Below are 25530 nucleotides of genomic sequence, written 5' to 3'. Positions count from 1 at the left end.
TTAATATAGGGTTCTGCTGGTCTAGACCGGGATACTGTATATTAATATAGGGTTCTGCTGGTCTAGACCACATTACTGTATATTAATATAGGGTTCTGCTGGTCTAGACCGGGGTACTGTATATTAATATAGGGTTCTGTGGGTCTAGACCGCGTTACTGTATATTAATATAGGGTTCTGCTGGTCTAGACCGGGGTACTGTATATTAATATACGGTTCTGCTGGTCTAGACCGGGTACTGTATATTAATATACGGTTCTGCTGGTCTAGACTGGGGTACTGTATACTAATATAGGGTTCTGCTGGGGTACTGTATATTAATATAGGGTTCTGCTGGTCTAGACTGGGGTACTGTATACTAATATAGGGTTCTGCTGGTCTAGACTGGGGTACTGTATATTAATATAGGGTTCTGCTGGTCTAGACCGGGGTACTGTATACTAATATAGGGTTCTGCTGGTCTAGACCGGGGTACTGTATATTAATATAGGCCGCAGGTGCATGTTCATTAATTGTTTATGGTTCATTGAACAAACATGGGAAACAGTATTTAAACACTTTACAATGAAGATCTGTGAAGTTATTTGGATTTTTAAGAATGCTCTTTGAAGACAGGGTCCTGAAAAGGGGACGTTTACTATCCAGTATCCTCAGAAGCTGTCTAGACATGTCAGATACTGCTCCTCAGAAGCTGTCTAGAGATATCATGTCAGATACTGCTCCTCAGAAGCTGTCTAGAGGTATCATGTCAGATACTGCTCCTCAGAAGCTGTCTAGACATGTCAGATACTGCTCCTCAGAAGCTGTCTAGAGGTAACAGATACTGCTCCTCAGAAGCTGTCTAGAGATATCATGTCAGATACTGCTCCTCAGAAGCTGTCTAGAGGTATCATGTCAGATACTGCTCCTCAGAAGCTGTCTAGAGATATCATGTCAGATACTGCTCCTCAGAAGCTGTCTAGAGGTATCATGTCTAGACATGTCAGATACTGCTCCTCAGAAGCTGTCTAGAGGTAACATGTCAGATACTGCTCCTCAGAAGCTGTCTAGAGGTAACATGTCAGATACTGCTCCTCAGAAGCTGTCTAGAGGTATCATGTCTAGACATGTCAGATACTGCTCCTCAGAAGCTGTCTAGAGGTAACATGTCAGATACTGCTCCTCAGAAGCTGTCTAGAGATGTCAGATACTGCTCCTCAGAAGCTGTCTAGAGATGTCAGATACTGCTCCTCAGAAGCTGTCTAGAGATATCATGTCAGATACTGCTCCTCAGAAGCTGTCTAGACATGTCAGATACTGCTCCTCAGAAGCTGTCTAGACATGTCAGATACTGCTCCTCAGAAGCTGTCTAGAGGTATCATGTCTAGAGATATCATGTCAGATACTGCTCCTCAGAAGCTGTCTAGAGGTATCATGTCAGATACTGCTCCTCAGAAGCTGTCTAGACATGTCAGATACTGCTCCTCAGAAGCTGTCTAGACATGTCAGATACTGCTCCTCAGAAGCTGTCTAGAGGTATCATGTCAGATACTGCTCCTCAGAAGCTGTCTAGAGATATCATGTCAGATACTGCTCCTCAGAAGCTGTCTAGAGGTATCATGTCAGATACTGCTCCTCAGAAGCTGTCTAGAGATATCATGTCAGATACTGCTCCTCAGAAGCTGTCTAGAGGTAACATGTCAGATACTGCTCCTCAGAAGCTGTCTAGAGATATCATGTCAGATACTGCTCCTCAGAAGCTGTCTAGAGATATCATGTCAGATACTGCTCCTCAGAAGCTGTCTAGAGGTATCATGTCAGATACTGCTCCTCAGAAGCTGTCTAGAGGTATCATGTCAGATACTGCTCCTCAGAAGCTGTCTAGAGATATCATGTCAGATACTGCTCCTCAGAAGCTGTCTAGAGATATCATGTCAGATACTGCTCCTCAGAAGCTGTCTAGAGATATCATGTCAGATACTGCTCCTCAGAAGCTGTCTAGAGATATCATGTCAGATACTGCTCCTCAGAAGCTGTCTAGAGGTATCATGTCAGATACTGCTCCTCAGAAGCTGTCTAGAGATATCATGTCAGATACTGCTCCTCAGAAGCTGTCTAGAGATATCATGTCAGATACTGCTCCTCAGAAGCTGTCTAGAGGTATCATGTCAGATACTGCTCCTCAGAAGCTGTCTAGAGATATCATGTCAGATACTGCTCCTCAGAAGCTGTCTAGACATGTCAGATACTGCTCCTCAGAAGCTGTCTAGACATGTCAGATACTGCTCCTCAGAAGCTGTCTAGAGGTATCATGTCAGATACTGCTCCTCAGAAGCTGTCTAGAGATATCATGTCAGATACTGCTCCTCAGAAGCTGTCTAGAGATATCATGTCAGATACTGCTCCTCAGAAGCTGTCTAGAGATATCATGTCAGATACTGCTCCTCAGAAGCTGTCTAGAGATATCATGTCAGATACTGCTCCTCAGAAGCTGTCTAGAGATATCATGTCAGATACTGCTCCTCAGAAGCTGTCTAGAGGTATCATGTCTAGACATGTCAGATACTGCTCCTCAGAAGCTGTCTAGAGGTATCATGTCAGATACTGCTCCTCAGAAGCTGTCTAGAGATATCATGTCAGATACTGCTCCTCAGAAGCTGTATAGAGATATCATGTCAGATACTGCTCCTCAGAAGCTGTCTAGAGGTATCATGTCAGATACTGCTCCTCAGAAGCTGTCTAGAGATATCATGTCTAGACATGTCAGATACTGCTCCTCAGAAGCTGTCTAGAGATATCATGTCAGATACTGCTCCTCAGAAGCTGTCTAGAGATATCATGTCAGATACTGCTCCTCAGAAGCTGTCTAGACATGTCAGATACTGCTCCTCAGAAGCTGTCTAGACATGTCAGATACTGCTCCTCAGAAGCTGTCTAGAGGTATCATGTCTAGAGATATCATGTCAGATACTGCTCCTCAGAAGCTGTCTAGAGGTATCATGTCAGATACTGCTCCTCAGAAGCTGTCTAGACATGTCAGATACTGCTCCTCAGAAGCTGTCTAGACATGTCAGATACTGCTCCTCAGAAGCTGTCTAGAGGTATCATGTCAGATACTGCTCCTCAGAAGCTGTCTAGAGATATCATGTCAGATACTGCTCCTCAGAAGCTGTCTAGAGGTATCATGTCAGATACTGCTCCTCAGAAGCTGTCTAGAGATATCATGTCAGATACTGCTCCTCAGAAGCTGTCTAGAGGTAACATGTCAGATACTGCTCCTCAGAAGCTGTCTAGAGATATCATGTCAGATACTGCTCCTCAGAAGCTGTCTAGAGATATCATGTCAGATACTGCTCCTCAGAAGCTGTCTAGAGGTATCATGTCAGATACTGCTCCTCAGAAGCTGTCTAGAGGTATCATGTCAGATACTGCTCCTCAGAAGCTGTCTAGAGATATCATGTCAGATACTGCTCCTCAGAAGCTGTCTAGAGATATCATGTCAGATACTGCTCCTCAGAAGCTGTCTAGAGATATCATGTCAGATACTGCTCCTCAGAAGCTGTCTAGAGATATCATGTCAGATACTGCTCCTCAGAAGCTGTCTAGAGATATCATGTCAGATACTGCTCCTCAGAAGCTGTCTAGAGATATCATGTCAGATACTGCTCCTCAGAAGCTGTCTAGAGATATCATGTCAGATACTGCTCCTCAGAAGCTGTCTAGAGGTATCATGTCAGATACTGCTCCTCAGAAGCTGTCTAGAGATATCATGTCTAGACATGTCAGATACTGCTCCTCAGAAGCTGTCTAGAGATATCATGTCAGATACTGCTCCTCAGAAGCTGTCTAGAGATATCATGTCAGATACTGCTCCTCAGAAGCTGTCTAGAGATATCATGTCAGATACTGCTCCTCAGAAGCTGTCTAGAGATATCATGTCAGATACTGCTCCTCAGAAGCTGTCTAGAGATATCATGTCAGATACTGCTCCTCAGAAGCTGTCTAGAGGTATTATGTCTAGACATGTCAGATACTGCTCCTCAGAAGCTGTCTAGAGGTATCATGTCAGATACTGCTCCTCAGAAGCTGTCTAGAGATATCATGTCAGATACTGCTCCTCAGAAGCTGTATAGAGATATCATGTCAGATACTGCTCCTCAGAAGCTGTCTAGAGGTATCATGTCAGATACTGCTCCTCAGAAGCTGTCTAGAGATATCATGTCTAGACATGTCAGATACTGCTCCTCAGAAGCTGTCTAGAGATATCATGTCAGATACTGCTCCTCAGAAGCTGTCTAGAGATATCATGTCAGATACTGCTCCTCAGAAGCTGTCTAGAGATATCATGTCAGATACTGCTCCTCAGAAGCTGTCTAGAGGTATCATGTCAGATACTGCTCCTCAGAAGCTGTCTAGAGGTATCATGTCTAGACATGTCAGATACTGCTCCTCAGAAGCTGTCTAGAGATATCATGTCAGATACTGCTCCTCAGAAGCTGTCTAGAGATATCATGTCAGATACTGCTCCTCAGAAGCTGTCTAGAGATATCATGTCAGATACTGCTCCTCAGAAGCTGTCTAGAGATATCATGTCAGATACTGCTCCTCAGAAGCTGTCTAGAGGTATCATGTCTAGACATGTCAGATACTGCTCCTCAGAAGCTGTCTAGAGGTATCATGTCAGATACTGCTCCTCAGAAGCTGTCTAGAGATATCATGTCAGATACTGCTCCTCAGAAGCTGTCTAGAGGTATCATGTCAGATACTGCTCCTCAGAAGCTGTCTAGAGATATCATGTCAGATACTGCTCCTCAGAAGCTGTCTAGAGGTATCATGTCTAGACATGTCAGATACTGCTCCTCAGAAGCTGTCTAGAGGTATCATGTCAGATACTGCTCCTCAGAAGCTGTCTAGAGGTATCATGTCTAGACATGTCAGATACTGCTCCTCAGAAGCTGTCTAGAGGTATCATGTCTAGACATGTCAGATACTGCTCCTCAGAAGCTGTCTAGAGGTATCATGTCTAGACATGTCAGATACTGCTCCTCAGAAGCTGTCTAGAGGTATCATGTCAGATACTGCTCCTCAGAAGCTGTCTAGAGGTATCATGTCTAGACATGTCAGATACTGCTCCTCAGAAGCTGTCTAGAGGTATCATGTCAGATACTGCTCCTCAGAAGCTGTCTAGAGGTATCATGTCAGATACTGCTCCTCAGAAGCTGTCTAGAGATATCATGTCAGATACTGCTCCTCAGAAGCTGTCTAGAGATATCATGTCAGATACTGCTCCTCAGAAGCTGTCTAGAGATATCATGTCAGATACTGCTCCTCAGAAGCTGTCTAGAGGTATCATGTCTAGACATGTCAGATACTGCTCCTCAGAAGCTGTCTAGAGGTATCATGTCAGATACTGCTCCTCAGAAGCTGTCTAGAGATATCATGTCAGATACTGCTCCTCAGAAGCTGTCTAGAGGTATCATGTCTAGACATGTCAGATACTGCTCCTCAGAAGCTGTCTAGAGGTATCATGTCAGATTCTGCTCCTCAGAAGCTGTCTAGAGGTATCATGTCAGATACTGCTCCTCAGAAGCTGTCTAGAGGTATCATGTCAGATACTGCTCCTCAGAAGCTGTCTAGAGGTATCATGTCTAGACATGTCAGATACTGCTCCTCAGAAGCTGTCTAGAGGTATCATGTCAGATACTGCTCCTCAGAAGCTGTCTAGAGATATCATGTCAGATACTGCTCCTCAGAAGCTGTCTAGAGGTATCATGTCAGATACTGCTCCTCAGAAGCTGTCTAGAGGTATCATGTCTAGACATGTCAGATACTGCTCCTCAGAAGCTGTCTAGAGGTATCATGTCTAGACATGTCAGATACTGCTCCTCAGAAGCTGTCTAGAGGTATCATGTCTAGACATGTCAGATACTGCTCCTCAGAAGCTGTCTAGAGGTATCATGTCAGATACTGCTCCTCAGAAGCTGTCTAGAGGTATCATGTCTAGACATGTCAGATACTGCTCCTCAGAAGCTGTCTAGAGGTATCATGTCTAGACATGTCAGATACTGCTCCTCAGAAGCTGTCTAGAGGTATCATGTCTAGACATGTCAGATACTGCTCCTCAGAAGCTGTCTAGAGGTATCATGTCAGATACTGCTCCTCAGAAGCTGTCTAGAGGTATCATGTCTAGACATGTCAGATACTGCTCCTCAGAAGCTGTCTAGAGGTATCATGTCAGATACTGCTCCTCAGAAGCTGTCTAGAGGTATCATGTCAGATACTGCTCCTCAGAAGCTGTCTAGAGATATCATGTCAGATACTGCTCCTCAGAAGCTGTCTAGAGATATCATGTCAGATACTGCTCCTCAGAAGCTGTCTAGAGATATCATGTCAGATACTGCTCCTCAGAAGCTGTCTAGAGGTATCATGTCTAGACATGTCAGATACTGCTCCTCAGAAGCTGTCTAGAGGTATAATGTCAGATACTGCTCCTCAGAAGCTGTCTAGAGATATCATGTCAGATACTGCTCATCAGAAGCTGTCTAGAGGTATCATGTCTAGACATGTCAGATACTGCTCCTCAGAAGCTGTCTAGAGATATCATGTCAGATACTGCTCCTCAGAAGCTGTCTAGAGATATCATGTCAGATACTGCTCCTCAGAAGCTGTCTAGAGGTATCATGTCTAGACATGTCAGATACTGCTCCTCAGAAGCTGTCTAGAGGTATCATGTCAGATACTGCTCCTCAGAAGCTGTCTAGAGGTATCATGTCAGATACTGCTCCTCAGAAGCTGTCTAGAGGTATCATGTCAGATACTGCTCCTCAGAAGCTGTCTAGAGGTATCATGTCTAGACATGTCAGATACTGCTCCTCAGAAGCTGTCTAGAGGTATCATGTCAGATACTGCTCCTCAGAAGCTGTCTAGAGATATCATGTCAGATACTGCTCCTCAGAAGCTGTCTAGAGGTATCATGTCAGATACTGCTCCTCAGAAGCTGTCTAGAGATATCATGTCAGATACTGCTCCTCAGAAGCTGTCTAGAGATATCATGTCAGATACTGCTCCTCAGAAGCTGTCTAGAGATATCATGTCAGATACTGCTCCTCAGAAGCTGTCTAGAGGTATCATGTCAGATACTGCTCCTCAGAAGCTGTCTAGAGGTATCATGTCTAGACATGTCAGATACTGCTCCTCAGAAGCTGTCTAGAGGTATCATGTCTAGACATGTCAGATACTGCTCCTCAGAAGCTGACTAGAGGTATCATGTCTAGACATGTCAGATACTGCTCCTCAGAAGCTGTCTAGAGATATCATGTCAGATACTGCTCCTCAGAAGCTGTCTAGAGGTATCATGTCTAGACATGTCAGATACTGCTCCTCAGAAGCTGTCTAGAGGTATCATGTCAGATACTGCTCCTCAGAAGCTGTCTAGAGGTATCATGTCAGATACTGCTCCTCAGAAGCTGTCTAGAGGTATCATGTCAGATACTGCTCCTCAGAAGCTGTCTAGAGGTATCATGTCAGATACTGCTCCTCAGAAGCTGTCTAGAGGTATCATGTCAGATACTGCTCCTCAGAAGCTGTCTAGAGGTATCATGTCAGATACTGCTCCTCAGAAGCTGTCTAGAGGTATCATGTCAGATACTGCTCCTCAGAAGCTGTCTAGAGATATCATGTCAGATACTGCTCCTCAGAAGCTGTCTAGAGGTATCATGTCAGATACTGCTCCTCAGAAGCTGTCTAGAGGTATCATGTCAGATACTGCTCCTCAGAAGCTGTCTAGAGGTATCATGTCAGATACTGCTCCTCAGAAGCTGTCTAGAGGTATCATGTCAGATACTGCTCCTCAGAAGCTGTCTAGAGATATCATGTCAGATACTGCTCCTCAGAAGCTGTCTAGAGGTATCATGTCAGATACTGCTCCTCAGAAGCTATCTAGAGGTATCATGTCAGATACTGCTCCTCAGAAGCTGTCTAGAGGTATCATGTCAGATACTGCTCCTCAGAAGCTGTCTAGAGGTATCATGTCTAGACATGTCAGATACTGCTCCTCAGAAGCTGTCTAGAGGTATCATGTCTAGACATGTCAGATGTCATGATGTTGATCCTTTTTTTTATTTTTTATCACACTGCAACTGTGAAGCAGTTGAAAGAAGCAGTGGGATCGTCGTTGCACAGGCTGGCTAACTTTGATGGTAAGTTACGTGTGTCTCTAAGGCAGGGGTTGGCAACCTTTTTTGTGTGGAGTGCCAATTTACAATTTATCCTAACATTTCTAATGATCTGCATGCAAGTTCTGGTTTTCATATGTGGATTACAGCTAATTGTGTCTATTGAATGTCTAATTTCCCACAAACGGAATAATTCTATAGCTCGCTAAACAGAGGCGCTGTCCATTACCATGACTGACTTGATCCTGGAACACAGATTCTCTTGGTGAATGATAGTGACATTTAACCACAGGGTGGCCAAGCTTATCTTCAATCAGCTCTGAGAATCCTTTGTTTCCACACCATAGTGGGGGAATGTCAGTTGTAATAGCGAATATGTTTTTAATATTGACACCGCTCTCCTCAAAATGATCTGTGAAGGAATTTTGCATCTAGTAGTACCATGCATTGGTTTTAAACAAGGCAGCTCGTCACATACCTGCTCTGAGTCACAGTGGGTTTTAAACAAGGCAGCTCATCACATACCTGCTCTGAGTCACAGTGGGTTTTAAACAAGGCAGCTCATCACATACCTGCTCTGAGTCAGTGGGTTTTAAACAAGGCAGCTCATCACATACCTGCTCTGAGTCACAGTGGGTTTTAAACAAGGCAGCGCATCACATACCTGCTCTGAGTCACAGTGGGTTTTAAACAAGGCAGCGCATCACATACCTGCTCTGAGTCACAGTGGGTTTTAAACAAGGCAGCGCATCACATACCTGCTCTGAGTCAGTGGGTTTTAAACAAGGCAGCTCCTCATGTACCTGCTCTGAAAACCAGTGGGTTTTAAACAAGGCAGCTCCTCATGTACCTGCTCTGAGTCACAGTGGGTTTTAAACAAGGCAGCTCATCACTTACCTGCTCTGAGTCAGTGGGTTTTAAACAAGGCAGCTCCTCATGTACCTGCTCTGAGTCACAGTGGGTTTTAAACAAGGCAGCTCATCACTTACCTGCTCTGAGTCAGTGGGTTTTAAACAAGGCAGCTCCTCATGTACCTGCTCTGAAAACCAGTGGGTTTTAAACAAGGCAGCTCCTCATGTACCTGCTCTGAGTCACAGTGGGTTTTAAACAAGGCAGCTCCTCACATACCTGCTCTGAGTCACAGCTGGCAGGGGATGCCATGATTCTTGATAAACTGGACTCAATAGTATTTAGTGGGTATGAGCCTGGTCGTTCCCACTGGTATGTAGTGGGTATGAGCCTGGTCGTTCCCACTGGTATGTAGTGGGTATGAGCCTGGTCGTTCCCACTGGTATGTAGTGGGTATGAGCCTGGTCGTTCCCACTGGTATGTAGTGGGTATGAGCCTGGTCGTTCCCACTGGTATGTAGTGGGTATGAGCCTGGTCGTTCCCACTGGTATGTAGTGGTATGAGCCTGGTCGTTCCCACTGGTATGTAGTGGGTATGAGCCTGGTCCTTCCCACTGGTATGTAGTGGTATGAGCCTGGTCGTTCCCACTGGTATGTAGTGGTATGAGCCTGGTCGTTCCCACTGGTATGTAGTGGGTATTAGCCTGGTCGTTCCCACTGGTATGTAGTGGGTATGAGCCTGGTCGTTCCCACTGGTATGTAGTGGGTATGAGCCTGGTCGTTCCCACTGGTATGTAGTGGGTATGAGCCTGGTCGTTCCCACTGGTATGTAGTGGTATGAGCCTGGTCGTTCCCACTGGTATGTATTGGGTATGAGCCTGGTCGTTCCCACTGGTATGTAGTGGGTATGAGCCTGGTCGTTCCCACTGGTATGTAGTGGTATGAGCCTGGTCGTTCCCACTGGTATGTAGTGGTATGAGCCTGGTCGTTCCCACTGGTATGTAGTGGTATGAGCCTGGTCGTTCCCACTGGTATGTATTGGGTATGAGCCTGGTCGTTCCCACTGGTATGTATTGGGTATGATCCTGGTCGTTCCCACTGGTATGTAGTGGGTATGAGCCTGGTCGTTCCCACTGGTATGTAGTGGTATGAGCCTGGTCGTTCCCACTGGTATGTAGTGGGTATGAGCCTGGTCGTACTATGTTAGTAACAGAATCTCCATGTCTTTGTCAGAGGTGATAGATGCCCACCTGCAGAACAGCCAGACAGCAGCAGGAGACCGCCTTGCCAATCCTGACAAACTCAAAGGTAAGGGAAGCTTTTGGTTCAACAACAATCAGCAGGTAGCCTAGTGGGGCCATAGTGGTTAGAGCTTTGGGCTAAGAACCAATCAGCAGGTAGCCTAGTGGGGCCATAGTGGTTAGAGCTTTGGGCTAAGAACCAATCAGCAGGTAGCCTAGTGGGGCCATAGTGGTTAGAGCTTTGGGCTAAGAACCAATCAGCAGGTAGACTAGTGGGGCCATAGTGGTTAGAGCTTTGGGCTAAGAACCAATCAGCAGGTAGCCTAGTGGGGCCATAGTGGTTAGAGCTTTGGGCTAAGAACCAATCAGCAGGTAGCCTAGTGGGGCCATAGTGGTTAGAGCTTTGGGCTAAGAACCAATCAGCAGGTAGACTAGTGGGGCCATAGTGGTTAGAGCTTTGGGTTAAGAACCAATCAGCAGGTAGCCTAGTGGGGCCATAGTGGTTAGAGCTTTGGGCTAAGAACCAATCAGCAGGTAGCCTAGTGGGGCAATAGTGGTTAGAGCTTTGGGCTAAGAACCAATCAGCAGGTAGCCTAGTGGGGCCATAGTGGTTAGAGCTTTGGGCTAAGAACCAATCAGCAGGTAGCCTAGTGGGGCCATAGTGGTTAGAGCTTTGGGCTAAGAACCAATCAGCAGGTGGCCTAGTGGGGCTATAGTGGTTAGAGCTTTGGGCTAAGAACCAAAAGGTTGCTGGTTGGAATAACCTGTCTGTGCCCTTTGGCAAGGCACTTAATCCTAATTTGTGCCGTCCTACTTTGGCTGACCCTGTAAAACCACACATTACACTGCACCTATCATACTACTATGACTGACACTGTAAAACAACACCTATCATACTACTATGACTGACCCTGTACAACAACACCTATCATACTACTATGACTGACCCTGTACAACAACACCTATCATACTACTATGACTGACCCTGTACAACAACACCTATCATACTACTATGACTGACCCTGTAAAACAACACCTATCATACTACTATGACTGACCCTGTACAACAACACCTATCATACTACTATGACTGACCCTGTACAACAACACCTATCATACTACTATGACTGACCCTGTACAACAACACCTATCATACTACTATGACTGACCCTGTAAAACAACACCTATCATACTACTATGACTGACCCTGTACAACAACACCTATCATACTACTATGACTGACCCTGTACAACAACACCTATCATACTACTATGACTGACCCTGTACAACAACACCTACAACAACACCTACAACAACACCTATCATACTACTATGACTGACCCTGTAAAACAACACCTACTATGACTGACCCTGTACAACAACACCTATCATACTACTATGACTGACCCTGTACAACAACACCTATCATACTACTATGACTGACCCTGTACAACGACACCTACAACAACACCTACAACAACACCTATCATACTACTATGACTGACCCTGTAAAACAACACCTATCATACTACTATGACTGACCCTGTAAAACAACACATTTCACAGCACCTATCTGGTACAATACAATATCTATAGATTAGCTCCAGTATGTGTCCAGCAGCACCACCCTGTGGAAATACCAGATATAGCCTGTGTCTTGTCTTTACCATCATTAAATTGAAGACATAGTTTTATCAAAGATTCTCTGTAATTAGTATAATGCGATCAAAGTAATTAATCATGTACCTGTAATTAACTAGGAAGTCAGGGCACCAAGGAAAGTATTCAGATTACAAAGTTATAATTTCCCAATATAACCTTTCAGATATTTTCATATCTGATCAATAGTCTTCTGATGAATGATTTATTTATTTTACCTCACGTTAGTCTCATTCTAAATGTCGTAAATTGTTGGTTATCTGCACGAACCCAGTCTTGACTATGAGTCATCCATACATCAATTGTCTTAAATCATTTATTTATTACTAACTAAGTAATTCACAGACATGCATAAACAAACACAGTAAATATGGTTACATGAAATGATAGAATGTGCCCTAGTGGGCTGAACCGGCATGGCAGCTTGTTAGACAGAGGGGCAATGGGGGGTCGACTAAGAAGTCCCTACAGAGTTGATTATAACAATTGAAATGCTAATCCCTTACACATGAACGCTCACTCATTCGGGAACAATTGCAATCAAATCAAATTTTATTTGTCACATACACATGGTTAGCAGATGTTAATGCGAGTGTAGCGAAATGCTTGTGCTTTTAGTTCCGACAACGCAGTAATAACCAACAAGTAATCTAGCTAACAATTCCAAAACTACTACCTTAAGGGGATAAAGAATATGTACATAAAGATAAATGAATGAGTGATGGTACAGAGCGGCATAGGCAAGATACAGTAGATGGTATTGAGTACAGTATATACATATGAGATGAGTATGTAAACAAAGTGGCATAGTTAAAGTGGCTAGTGATACATGTATTACATAAAGATGCAGTAGTTAATAGAGTACAGTATATACGTATACATATGAGATGAATAATGTAGGGTATGTAAACATTATATTAGGTAGCATTGTTTAAAGTGGCTAGTGATATATTTTACATAATTTCCCATCAATTCCCATTATTAAAGTGGCTGGAGTTGAGTCAGTGTGTTGGCAGCAGCCACTCAATGTTAGTGGTGGCTGTTTAACAGTCTGATGGCCTTGAGATAGAAGCTGTTTTTCAGTCTCTCGGTCCCAGCTTTGATGCACCTGTACTGACCTCGCCTTTTGGATGATAGCGGGGTGAACAGGCAGTGGCTCGGGTGGTTGATGTCCTTGATGATCTTTATGGCCTTCCTGTGACATCGGGTGGTGTAGGTGTCCTGGAGGGCAGGTAGTTTGCCCCCGGTGATGCGTTGTGCAGACCTCACTACCCTCTGGAGAGCCTTACGGTTGTGGGCGGAGCAGTTGCCGTACCAGGCGGTGATACAGCCCGACAGGATGCTCTCGATTGTGCATCTGTAGAAGTTTGTGAGTGCTTCTGGTGACAAGCTGAATTTCTTCAGCCTCCTGAGGTTGAAGAGGCGCTGCTGCGCCTTCTTCACGATGCTGTCTGTGTGGGTGGACCAATTCAGTTTGTCTGTGATGTGTACGCCGAGGAACTTAAAACTTACTACCCTCTCCACTACTGTTCCATCGATGTGGATAGGGGGGTGTTCCCTCTGCTGTTTCCTGAAGTCCACAATCATCTCTTTAGTTTTGTTGACGTTGACACCACACTCCGAGGGCCCTCACCTCCTCCCTGTAGGCCGTCTCGTCGTTGTTGGTAATCAAGCCTACCACTGTTGTGTCGTCCGCAAACTTGATGATTGAGTTGGAGGCGTGCGTGGCCACGCAGTCGTGGGTGAACAGGGAGTACAGGAGAGGGCTCAGAACGCACCCTTGTGGGGCCCCAGTTTTGAGGATCATATATTTACGCTCAGTGTGTCGTCTTGATCGCTGGTGAAAAGTTAATTTCTTTTGCAGAATTGTCCGTTTCTCTCCTTCTCTCGGTTGTGGTTAGAGGGGATTGTTCAGAGTCACATTCGTTATAGAATGGATGTTTCGGCGGTTGTCGTTCTCCTTGTTCAATGATGCCGAATTCCTAGCTGCAGACTAGTAATTAGTACCAAAGACTTATTCTTATTCTGTCGGTATCGATAGTCTAAGAGTTTTAACCACCTGGTATGGTTAAAAGATTCAGCAATGGTCTACAACCTTCAGTCCCTCTCCTACTGGAGAAAAACATAGTCTACTGATAATTTCTCAAAGTTGGGTTTTATTCAGAGTGGCAGAAGAGTGCTGTCCCAGGATGTCTGACCCTGACTGGGCTCAGGGGCAGTCCAGGATGTCTGGCCCTAACTGGGCTCAGGGGCAGTCCAGGATGTCTGACCCTAACTGGGCTCAGGGGCGGTCCAGGATGTCTGACCCTAACTGGGCTCAGGGGCGGTCCAGGATGTCTGACCCTAACTGGGCTCAGGGGCGGTCCAGGATGTCTGACCCTAACTGGGCTCAGGGGCGGTCCAGGATGTCTGACCCTAACTGGGCTCAGGGGCGGTCCAGGATGTCTGACCCTAACTGGGCTCAGGGGCAGTCCAGGATGTCTGACCCTAACTGGGCTCAGGGGCAGTCCAGGATGTCTGACCCTAACTGGGCTCAGGGGCGGTCCAGGAGGTCTGACCCTAACTGGGCTCAGGGGCAGTCCAGGAGGTCTGACCCTAACTGGGCTCAGGGGCGGTCCAGGAGGTCTGACCCTAACTGGGCTCAGGGGCGGTCCAGGAGGTCTGACCCTAACTGGGCTCAGGGGCGGTCCAGGAGGTCTGACCCTAACTGGGCTCAGGGGCGGTCCAGGAGGTCTGACCCTAACTGGGCTCAGGGGCGGTCCAGGATGTCTGACCCTAACTGGGCTCAGGGGCGGTCCAGGATGTCTGACCCTAACTGGGCTCAGGGGCGGTCCAGGATGTCTGACCCTAACTGGGCTCAGGGGCGGTCCAGGAGGTCTGACCCTAACTGGGCTCAGGGGCAGTCCTCTGATTTAGTTCAAATCAAAAGGGAATTGTACTTTTCTTCATCCACAATCATATTACACTATTATACAAACAGTATCATCCTCACTCATTCATCTTATACAACAATTAGATGTGAACCTCATATCTGAGACTATTATATAAACAGTATCATCCTCACTCATTCATCTTATACAACAATTAGATGTGAACCTCATATCTGAGACTATTATACAAACAGTATCATCCTCACTCATTCATCTTATACAACAATTAGATGTGAACCTCATATCTGAGACTATTATATAAACAGTATCATCCTCACTCATTCATCTTATACAACAATTAGATGTGAACCTCATATCTGAGACTATTATATAAACAGTATCATCCTCACTCATTCATCTTATACAACAATTAGATGTGAACCTCATATCTGAGACTATTATATAAACAGTATCATCCTCACTCATTCATCTTATACAACAATTAGATGTGAACCTCATATCTGAGACTATTATATAAACAGTATCATCCTCACTCATTCATCTTATACAACAATTAGATGTGAACCTCATATCTGAGACTATTATATAAACAGTATCATCCCCACTCATTCATCTTATACAACAATTAAATGTGAACCTCATATCTGAGACTATTATATAAACAGCGTTATGGTAATGTGGCCGCACCGTCTCCCATGAGCTTCCCAAGTTGTGCCAAACGGACCAGTTCGTAGCTGGATTCTTCACCGATCTTTTACACTTTCTCTGAACATGAAATTTGTTCGTACTTACTCCATACTTACCAGACATGTCACCCATTGAGCATGTTTGGGATGCTCTGGATCGACCTGTACGACAATGTTCCAGTTCCCACCAATACCCAGCAACTTCACAGAGCCATTTAAGAGGAGTGGGACAACATTCCACATGTTATTTCATGTGATTTATTTGAAGTTCAGTGTTCTGAGAGTGTTTTATAGTAGTTGTCCCCTGTTGTAAGTTGTATCTTCTTGTCGCTCTGTAGAAAACCAAATGGATGCTAAAGACTCTGAAATGTCAGATACACTGAGCCCCAGCCAGAACCGCAGCAGTGACGACACGTCAGGTAACATCAGAAATAGTCAAATGTTTAAATATATAAACAAGCCATCTTTTTGGCTAAAATATTAACAATTGTGAAATTGTCAGAGGTATGTAGATATTTCCTATTCATTTATGAAAACTGAAAAAGTTAAATAATTTGACTTTGTATATTAATTCATGAAGTTAATGAATTAGTCTTCATGTTTATGAACTGAAAACCTGTCCGTAGGCGTACGATATTAACATTGTAACTATGTAAATGTGTTGTTGTATTATTTGAACCCTGAATGAGGAAATGATATAAGCAGTGTTGTGTCCAGAACATGGAATAAATATAGGTTTACTGTCACTCGTTTAGTTTTCTTGTTTGTCCTGGTCTGGTCCTAGCTCACTGTTCAATCCTCTCCCTGTTCACTCTTTCTCTCCTCCCTCCTCTTCCTCTCCTCTCTCCTCTACCTCTCCTCTCTCCGTCTCCTCTCTCCTCTTCTCTCTCCTCTCTCCTCTACCTCTCCTCTCTCCTTCTCCTCTTCCTCTCCTCTCTCCTCTTCCTCTCCTCTTTCTCTCCTCTCTCCTCTCCTCTACCTCTCCTCTCCTCTCTCCCTCTCCTCTCTCCTCTACCTCTCCTCTCCTCTCTCCTTCTCCTCTTCCTCTACTCTCTCCTCTCCTCTTTCTCTCCTCTCTCCTCTACCTCTCCTCTTCTCTCTCCTCTCTCCTCTACCTCTCCTCTCTCCTTCTCCTCTTCCTCTACTCTCTCCTCTCCTCTCTCCTCTTTCTCTCCTCCCTCCTCTTCTTCTCATCTCTCCTCTACCTCTCCTCTCTCCGTCTCCTCTCTCCTCTTCTCTCTCCTCTCTCCTCTACCTCTCCTCTCTCCTTCTCCTCTCTCCTCTTCCTCTCCTCTTTCTCTCCTCTCCTCTACCTCTCCTCTCTCCCTCTCCTCTCTCTTCTACCTCTCCTCTTCTCTCTCCTCTCCTCTCTCCTCTCCTCTCTCCTCTTTCTCTCCTCTCTCCTCTGCCTCTCCTCTCCCTCTCCTCTCTCCTTCTCCTCTTCCTCTCCTCTCTCCTCTCCTCTTCCTCTTCTTTCTCTCTGTCTCTGTATGTGTGTGTAGATGGAAACATGGATGATCGTGAGCTGAACGAGCCACAGAACAGGGTCGCCCTGCTCAAAGGTAATACATATTTAATGTTTTATTGCGTCTTATTGCCATAAAATCTGTTGTCAAGAGAGGTAGCTGGATGGATCAACAGTGCCAAACCTGGCTGAATATATATATATATATACACCTGGCTGGTGCCTGGGGGACTATTGAATATATATGGAGCTTTAGGGATGGGGAGGCCAAACCTGGCTGGTGCCTGGGGGACTATTGAATATATATGGAGCTTTAGGGATGGGGAGGCCAAACCTGGCTGGTGCCTGGGGGACTATTGAATATATATGGAGCTTTAGGGATGGGGAGGCCAAACCTGGCTGGTGCCTGGGGGACTATTGAATATATATGGAGCTTTAGGGATGGGGAGGCCAAACCTGGCTGGTTCCTGGGGGACTCCATTGAATACACTACCGGTCAAAAGATTTAGAACACATACAAGGATTTTTCTTAATTTTTTTTATTTCCTACGTTGTGGAATAATAGTGAAGACATCAACACTATGAAATAACACATATGGAATCATGTAGTAACCAAAAAAGTGTTTAGAAAATCAAAATATATTTTATATTTGAGATTCTTCAAAGTAGCCACCCTTTGCCTTGTTGACAGCTTTGCACACTCTTGTCATTCTCTCAACCAGCTTCACCTGGAATGCTTTTCCAACAGTCTTGAAGGAGTTCCCAAATATGCTGAGCACTTGTTCGCTGCTTTTCCTTCACTCTGCGGTCCGACTCATCCCAAACCACCTCAATTGGGTTGAGGTCGGGGGATTGTGGAGGCCAGGTCATCTGATGCAGCACTCCATCACTCTTCTTCTGGGTCAAATATCCCTTACACAGCCTAAAGGTGTGTTGGGTCACTGTCCTGTTGAAAAACAAATGATAGTCCCACTAAGCACATACTAGATGGGATGGCGAATCGCTGCAGAATGATGTGGTAGCCGTGCTGGTTAAGTGTGACTTGAATTCTAAATAAATCACAGACAGTGTCACCAGAAAAGCTCCATCACACCTCCTTTAACAAATACAATGATATTTCTCTGTAAACAAATGAACAGACTTTCAGCATGCTTATAGAGAAGGGCACTCAGCATGTACTGCACTGACACAAATGACTGATGATTGGTTGAAATAAATTGATAATAAGATGATTGTGGGAGCTGTACTGTTAGATTTCAGTGCAGCCTTTCATATTATTCACCATAACCTGTTGTTGAGAAAACATATGTGTTATGGCTTTTCAACCTCTGCCATATTGTGGATTCAGAGCTATTTATCTAATAGAACTCAAAGGGTTTTCTTTAAGACAGTCACAACAACATGCCATTGCATTAGTCAGGGTGCTAGAATAGGTCTTATACCTTCAGTATCAACAGATGTCACCTTGTTCTGGAATAGATCTTATACCTTCAGTATCAATAGATGTCACCTTGTTCTGGAATAGATCTCATACCTTCAGCATCAACAACTGTCACCGTGTTCTGGAATAGATCTTATACCTTCAGTATCAACAGCTGTCACCGTGTTCTGGAATAGATCTCATACCTTCAGCATCAACAGCTGTTACCTTGTTCTGGAACAGATCTTATACCTTCAGTATCAACAGCTGTCGCCTTGTTCTGGAATAGATCTTATACCTTCAGCATCAACAGCTGTCACCTTGTTCTGGAATAAATATAATATATTCAGTATCAACAGCTGTCCAGCAGAGTGGCTGCTGGAGGGGGTAGGGTTGGGGTGGTGGACCCTGACAGAGAGGCTGCTGGAGGGGGTAGGGTTGGGGTGATGGACCCTGACAGAGAGGCTGCTGAAGGGGTAGGGGTGGTGGACCCTGACAGAGTGGCTGCTGGAGGGGGTAGGGTTGGGGTGGTGGACCCTGACAGAGTGGCTGCTGGAGGGATTAGGGTTGGGGTGGTGGACCCTGACAGAGTGGCTGCTGGAATGATTAGGGTTGGGGTGGTAGACCCTGACAGAGTGGCTGCTGGAGGGGGTAGGGTTGGGGTGGTGGACCCTGACAGAGTGGCTGCTGGAGGGGTTAGGGTTGGGGTGGTGGACCCTGACAGAGTGGCTGCTGGAGGGGGTAGGGTTGGGGTGGTGGACCCTGACAGAGTGGCTGCTGGAGGAGGTAAGGTTGGGGTGGTGGACCCTGACAGAGTGGCTGCTGGAGGGGTTAGGGTTGGGGTGGTGGACCCTGACAGAGTGACTGCTGGAGGGGGTAGGGTTGGGGTGGTGGACCCTGACAGAGTGGCTGCTGGAGGGGTTAGGGTTGGGGTGGTGGACCCTGACAGAGTGGCTGCTGGAGGGGGTAGGGTTGGGGTGGTGGACCCTGACAGAGTGGCTGCTGGAGGCGGTAAGGTTGGGGTGGTGGACCCTGACAGAGTGGTTGCTGGAGGGGGTAGGGTTGGGGTGGTGGACCCTGACAGAGTGACTGCTGGATTGGGTAGGGTTGGGGTGGTGGACCCTGACAGAGTGGCTGCTGGATTGGGTAGGGTTGGGGTGCTGGACCCTGACAGAGTGGCTGCTGGATTGGGTAGGGTTACGGGGGGGTGGACCCTGACAGAGTGGCTGCTGGATTGGGTAGGGTTGGGGTGGTGGACCCTGACAGAGTGGCTGCTGGATTGGGTAGGGTTGGGGTGGTGGACCCTGACAGAGTGGCTGCTGGATTGGGTAGGGTTGGGGTGGTGGACCCTGACAGAGTGGCTGCTGGATTGGGTAGGGTTGGGGATGGTGGACCCTGACAGAGTGGCTGCTGGAGGGGGTAGGGTTACAGGGGGGGAGGAAACGTTCTTCCAACATTTTCCCCAAGTGCAAAACATGTAAGAATGGGCTGGTCGAGGAGTGGGTCCCCATCTGAAAGGACTTAAAATTCTCCCACGTGAACCGGTATTAATTAGGGACTGAGGCCGAGCCGTGGTTGGTTGTTCGTCACTGTAGTGTGTCACAAATCCTTTGAGTAACAGGCAGCCAGCCACATGTGGTGGGTATACAGATACGGTACAGATGTCCATATCAAGGCGTGGTGATATAACGTATGCTGGGGTATTTGGAAATACCGACGCCTCGCAGAGATGTTTGCTACGCCAATGCATTCAACTATTAAGTGAAGTATAACTAAGAAGTGTGAAATTATCCAGCTCAGGGCTCCAGCTATGCATGTGATTTGCTAACTTGCTAGCTGTCAAGATCAAGCTTCTTGGTAATAGCTGAGACATTCAACCCCCTCCTGGATCCAGATCCAGGTTTTATTTTAAATAGCGCTTCTTCTGTGCACATTGGGGAATACCATATACCCCTGTATGGTACATAAACGGTATGAACATCTGCATGCTGCCCAACCCTATCCATAACTTCCTGATCAATTATGAAAACATAAATACACAACTGACTTTGATAAGTTTTTCTGTGGCCTTTCAATCTAAGCTCCAGCCTCTGCATCACATGTACTTTGTACAGCTGCCAGCATGGGTTCAGATCCCACCCACCGCTCTAGCACCCTCATCTCCTTCCTTTCCTTTATGCCTATATCTAACTATATCCCACCTGTCTGTCCTGGTCTAGATGAGCTGCGGATGGCCAACCTGGAGCCTGGGGACAGAGAGCAGGTGATTCACCACCTCCACAGAGAGCTGCTGGAGGCCCAGGAGTTGGCCAACACAGGCAAGCAGAAGTGTCTGGAGCTCCATGCCTTACTGGAAGAGGAGAGGAGGAGTAACAGGCAGCATACTGAGGAGTCAGCCAAGCAGATCCAGTACCTACAGAGTGAGTATAGTACCGATCAGTACCTACAGACTGAGGAGTCAGCCAAGCAGATCCAGTACCTACAGAGGGAGGATGGTACCGATCGGTACCTGCATAGGGAGGGTACCATCCTCCCTCTACCCTTGGGGCGGCAGGGTAGCCTAGTGGTTAGACCGTTGGACTAGTAACCGAAAGGTTGCAAGATCGAATCCCCGAGCTGACAAGGTAAAAATCTGTCGTTTTGCCCCTGAACAAGGCAGTTAATTCTCAATTGGCCCAGCGTCGTCCGGGTTTGGCTGGGGTAGGCGGTCATTGTAAATAACAATTTGTTCTTAACTGACTTGCCTAGTTAAATAAAGGTAAAATAAAAAAAAAACTATGACTTGGATCACATACACATCTTTTTGTTTCTGCACCATTGCCTGTAAGCATTTCACTACGGTAGGAAGTGCAACTTGACTGTGTATTCTGTGTATAAACTTTGAAATGTGCCCCAAATACCTGTTGTATTTGGGGCACGTGATGAGAAATAAATACTAATTGTATGGCATGGGTAACAAAATGTGGAAAAAGCTGAGGGGTCTGAATACTTTCCGAAGTATTTCCGATGAGACTGTAAAACGGCGGCAATCTCCTCCATGAACATCAAAATGACAAAGCAAATACATGTTTTTAGATATTTTTGCAAATGTATTAAATATAAATAAACCAACCTTATTTACATAAGTATTCAGACCCTTTGTTATGAGACTTAAAATTGAGATCAGGTGCATCCTGTTTCCACTGATAATCCTTAAGGTGTTGCTATTTAATTGATTGGACATGATTTGGAAAGGAAAACCCATGTTTATATAAGGTCACACAGTTGACGGTGCATGTCAGAGCTAAAACCAAGCAAGGGGATTGAAGGAATTGTCCGTAGAGCTCCGAGACAGGATTGTGTCGAGGCACAGATCTGGGGAAGGGTACCAAAAAATATCTGCAGCATTGAAGACACAGTGGCCTCCATCATTCTTAAATGGAAGAAGTTTGAAACCACCAAGACTCTTCCTAGATCTGGCCGCCCGTCCAAACTGAGCAATCGGGGTAGAACGGCCTTGGTCAGGTAACCAAGAACCAGATGGTCACTCTGACAGAGCTCCAGAGTTCCTCTGTGGAGATGGGAGAACCTTCCAGAAGGACAACCATCTCTGCAGCACTCCAGCAATCAGGCCTTTATGGTAGAGTGGCCAGACGGAAGCCACTCATCAGTAAAAAGGCACATGACAGCCCGCTTGGAGTTTGCCTAAAGATTCTCAGAAACAAGATTCTCTTGTCTAATGAAACAAAGATTGAACTCTTTGGCCTGGATGCCAAGTGTCACATCTGGAGGAAACCTGGCCCCATCCCTACGGTGAAGCATGGTGGTGGCAGCATCATGCTGTGGGGATGTTTTTCCAGAGGCAGGGACTAGGAGACTAGGAAGGATCGAGGGTCAGATGAACAGAGCAAAGTACAGAGAGATCCTTGATGAAAACCTGCTCTAGAGCGCTCAGGACTTCAGACTCTGGTGAAGGTTCACCTTCCAACAGGACAACGACCCTAAGCACACAGCCAAGACAGCGCAGCAGTGGCTTCGGGACATGTCTCTGAGTGGCCAAACCAGAGCCCTGACCAGAACCCGACCGAACATCTCTAGAGAGACCTGAAAATGCCGTGACGCTCCCCAACCAACCTGACAGCGCTTGAGAGGATCTGCAGAGAAGAATGGGAGAAACTCCCCAAATACAGGTGTGCTAAGCTTGTAGCGTCATACCCAGGAAGACTCTAGGCTGTAATCATTGCCAAAGGTGCTTCAACAATGTACTGAGTAAAGGGTCTGAATACTTATGTAAATTATCTTTCACTTTAGTATTTTTATAAAACAATTATACATTTCTGCCATGCTAGAGTCTGTAAGTGCTGTTATTGTGAAGTCTAGGAGCAACAACGGCTCAGCTGTGAAGTGGTAGGCCACACAAACTCACCGAACTGGACCACTGAGTTCTGAAGCGCGTAGCTCGTAATAATTGTTTGTCTTCGGGTTGGAACACTCACTACCGAGTTCCAAACTGCCTCGTGCTGACGTTGCCTACAAATAATTGTTTGTTGGGAGCTTCATGAAATGAGTTTCCTTGGCCGAGTATCCGCACACAAGCCTAAGATCACCATGCGCAATGCCAAACGTTGGCTGGAGTGGTGTAAAGCTCGCCGCCATTGGACTCTGGAGCAGTGGAAACGCGTTCTCTGGAGTAATGAATCACTCACCATCTGGCAGTCCGACGGACGAATCTGGGTTTGGAGAACGCTACCTGCCCGACTGCATAATGCAACTATGAAGTTTGGTGGAGGAGGAATAATGGTCTGGAGCTGTTTTTCATGGTTCGGGCTAGGCCCCTTAGTTCCAGGGAAGGGCAATTTTAACGCTTCAGCATGAAATTATATTCTAGACGATTCCATGCTTCCAACTTTGTGGCAACAGTTTGGGGAAGACCCTTTCTTGTTTTAGGATGTCAATGCCCCTGTGCACAAAGTGAGGTCTAGTGGAAAGCTGAAGAGTGGAGGCTGTTATAGCAGTAAAGGGGGGACCAATTGTATGTTAATGCCCAAGATTTTGTAATGAGATGTTCGAAGAGCAGGTGTCAACATATTTTTGGCCATGTAGTGTACACTGAGTATACAAAACATTAAGGACACCTTCCTATTAATGAGTTGCACTCAGAACAACCTGAATTAGTCGGCATGGACTCTATAAGGTGTCAAGCGTTCCACAGGGATGCTGGCCCCTTTTGACTCCAATGCTTCCCACAGTTGTCAAGTTGGCTGGATGTCCTTTGGGTGGTGGACCATTCTTGATACACACTAGAAACTGTTAAGTGTTATATACCCAGTAGCGCTGAAACAAACCGGTTTGCCTGGTACCTACTACCATACCACGTTCAAAGGCACTTAAATCTTTTGTCTTGCCCATTCACCCTCTGAATGGCACATATACACAATCCATGTCTCAATTATCATAAGGCTTAAAAATCCTTCTTTAACCTGTCTCTTCCCCTTCATCTACACTGATTGAAGTGCATTTAACAAGTGACATCAATAAGGGATCATATCTTTCACCTGGTCAGTCTGTCATGGAAAGAGTTATTCCATATTATATAGTGTATATGAAAGTATATACCATCTGTTTCCAGGTCAGTTGGGGAAGCTAGCGGTAGACATGGAGGAGCTGAAGGAGAGAAGAGAGAGCAGCGTCAACAGCACACAGGAGGAGCTGTACTCTGCTCAGGAGGAAGTGCTAGTTCTCCACCACGCCATGGAGGCCGCCAGGGCCGAGAGGGAGCGAGACATCGCCGCCCTGCAGAGGGACCTGGGAGGTGTCACGGCCGAGCTGGAGAAGTGGCGTCAGGCTGCGTCGAAATACGAACAGGAGATCAACTCCCTGCAGGCCACCATCCAACAGCAGAGCCTGCACCAGCACCAGCAGAGAACTAACGATCTACAAGGTACGATACTATACTAAACCTAATCACTGACCCCTAACCCTTCCAACAGCAGAGCCTGCACCAGCAGAGACCTCCTGAACTACAAGGTACATTGCCATACTATGTTAATCTAACTTGGAAATTAACTTCTTTTCATTGGGAGCACTGGAGCTCCTAGAAGAAAGGCTGTAAGGCTTGGAGCACCAAAAATAAAAAACTGCAAATGACGATCCTGACATTTTTAATTGTCATCAGTTGTTCAGTTTGCAGTTGCACTTTTAAATAAAATAAAGGTTGTTTGAATCACCTGTATAAATGTTTGCTGTTTAAGAGCAGTTGGAGGCCACGGAAGGAGTGTTGTATGGCATTGAAGCTCGTCTGAAGGTTAATTAACACAGTGTCCAAAGAAGGGCCAGAAGTATACAGAATGGTGTCGTCTGCGTAGAGGTGGATCAGAGAATCACCAGCAGCAAGAGCGACATCATTGATGTATACAGAGAAGAGAGTCGGGCCCGAGAATTGAACCCTGTGGTACCCCCATAGAGACTGCCAGAGGTCCGGACAACAGGCTCTCCGATTTGACACACTGAACTCTATCAGAGAAGTAGTTGGTGAACCAGGTGAGGCAGTCATTTGGGAAACCATGGCTGTTGAGTCTGCCGATACGAATACGGTGATTGACAGAGTTGAAAGCCTTGGCCAGGTCGATGAAGACTGCTGCACAGTACTGTCTTTTATCGATGGCAGTTATGGTATCGTTTAGGAGCGTGGCTGAGGTGCACCCATGACCAGCTCGGACACAAGATTGCACAGCGGAGAAGGTACGGTGGGATTCGAAATGATCATTGATCTGTTTATTAACTTGACTTTAGAAAGGCCCGGGCAGGATGGATATAGGTCTGTAACAGTTTGGGTCTAGAGTGTCTCCCCTTTTGAAGAGGGGGATGACCGCGGCAGCTTTCCAATCTTTAGGGATCTCGGACGAAACAACAGGTTGGGGCGGCAGGGTAGCCTAGTGGTTAGAGCGTTGGACTCGTAACTGGAAGGTTGCAAGTTCAAACCCCCGAGCTGACTAGGTACAAATCTGTCGTTCTGCCCCTGAACAGGCAGTTAACCCACTGTTCCTAGGCCGTCATTGAAAATAAGAATTTGTTCTTAACTGACTTGCCTAGTTAAATAAAGGTAAAAAAACAAACAAAAAAAACAGACTGGTAATAGGGGTTGCAACAATGGCAGCGGATTATTTTAGAACGAGAGGGTCCAGATTG

The 25530-nt window shown here is 46.0% G+C and overlaps 1 protein-coding gene across 4 annotated transcripts in view; it reads left to right on the top strand.

The window, feature by feature from the left end:
- LOC139371473 (sarcolemmal membrane-associated protein-like) overlaps positions 1-25530 on the top strand; it is a 121057-nt gene that overhangs the window by 60714 nt on the left and 34813 nt on the right. For 3 of the 4 annotated variants that reach the window (XM_071111914.1, XM_071111913.1, XM_071111915.1), the window contains exons 12-16: positions 10235-10309; positions 15817-15897; positions 16981-17040; positions 20583-20783; positions 23972-24283. In XM_071111914.1, the coding sequence (XP_070968015.1) occupies positions 10235-10309; positions 15817-15897; positions 16981-17040; positions 20583-20783; positions 23972-24283 (729 nt within the window). The remainder of the gene's footprint in view (positions 1-10234; positions 10310-15816; positions 15898-16980; positions 17041-20582; positions 20784-23971; positions 24284-25530) is intronic. The other variant, XM_071111916.1, reaches the window with a different exon arrangement.

This window comes from Oncorhynchus clarkii, chromosome 17 (genome assembly GCF_045791955.1).
Source record: "Oncorhynchus clarkii lewisi isolate Uvic-CL-2024 chromosome 17, UVic_Ocla_1.0, whole genome shotgun sequence".
NCBI lineage: Eukaryota > Metazoa > Chordata > Actinopteri > Salmoniformes > Salmonidae > Oncorhynchus > Oncorhynchus clarkii.
The sequence above is the reverse complement of the archived record's forward strand: the minus strand, read 5'-3'. Positions and strand labels throughout refer to the sequence as shown.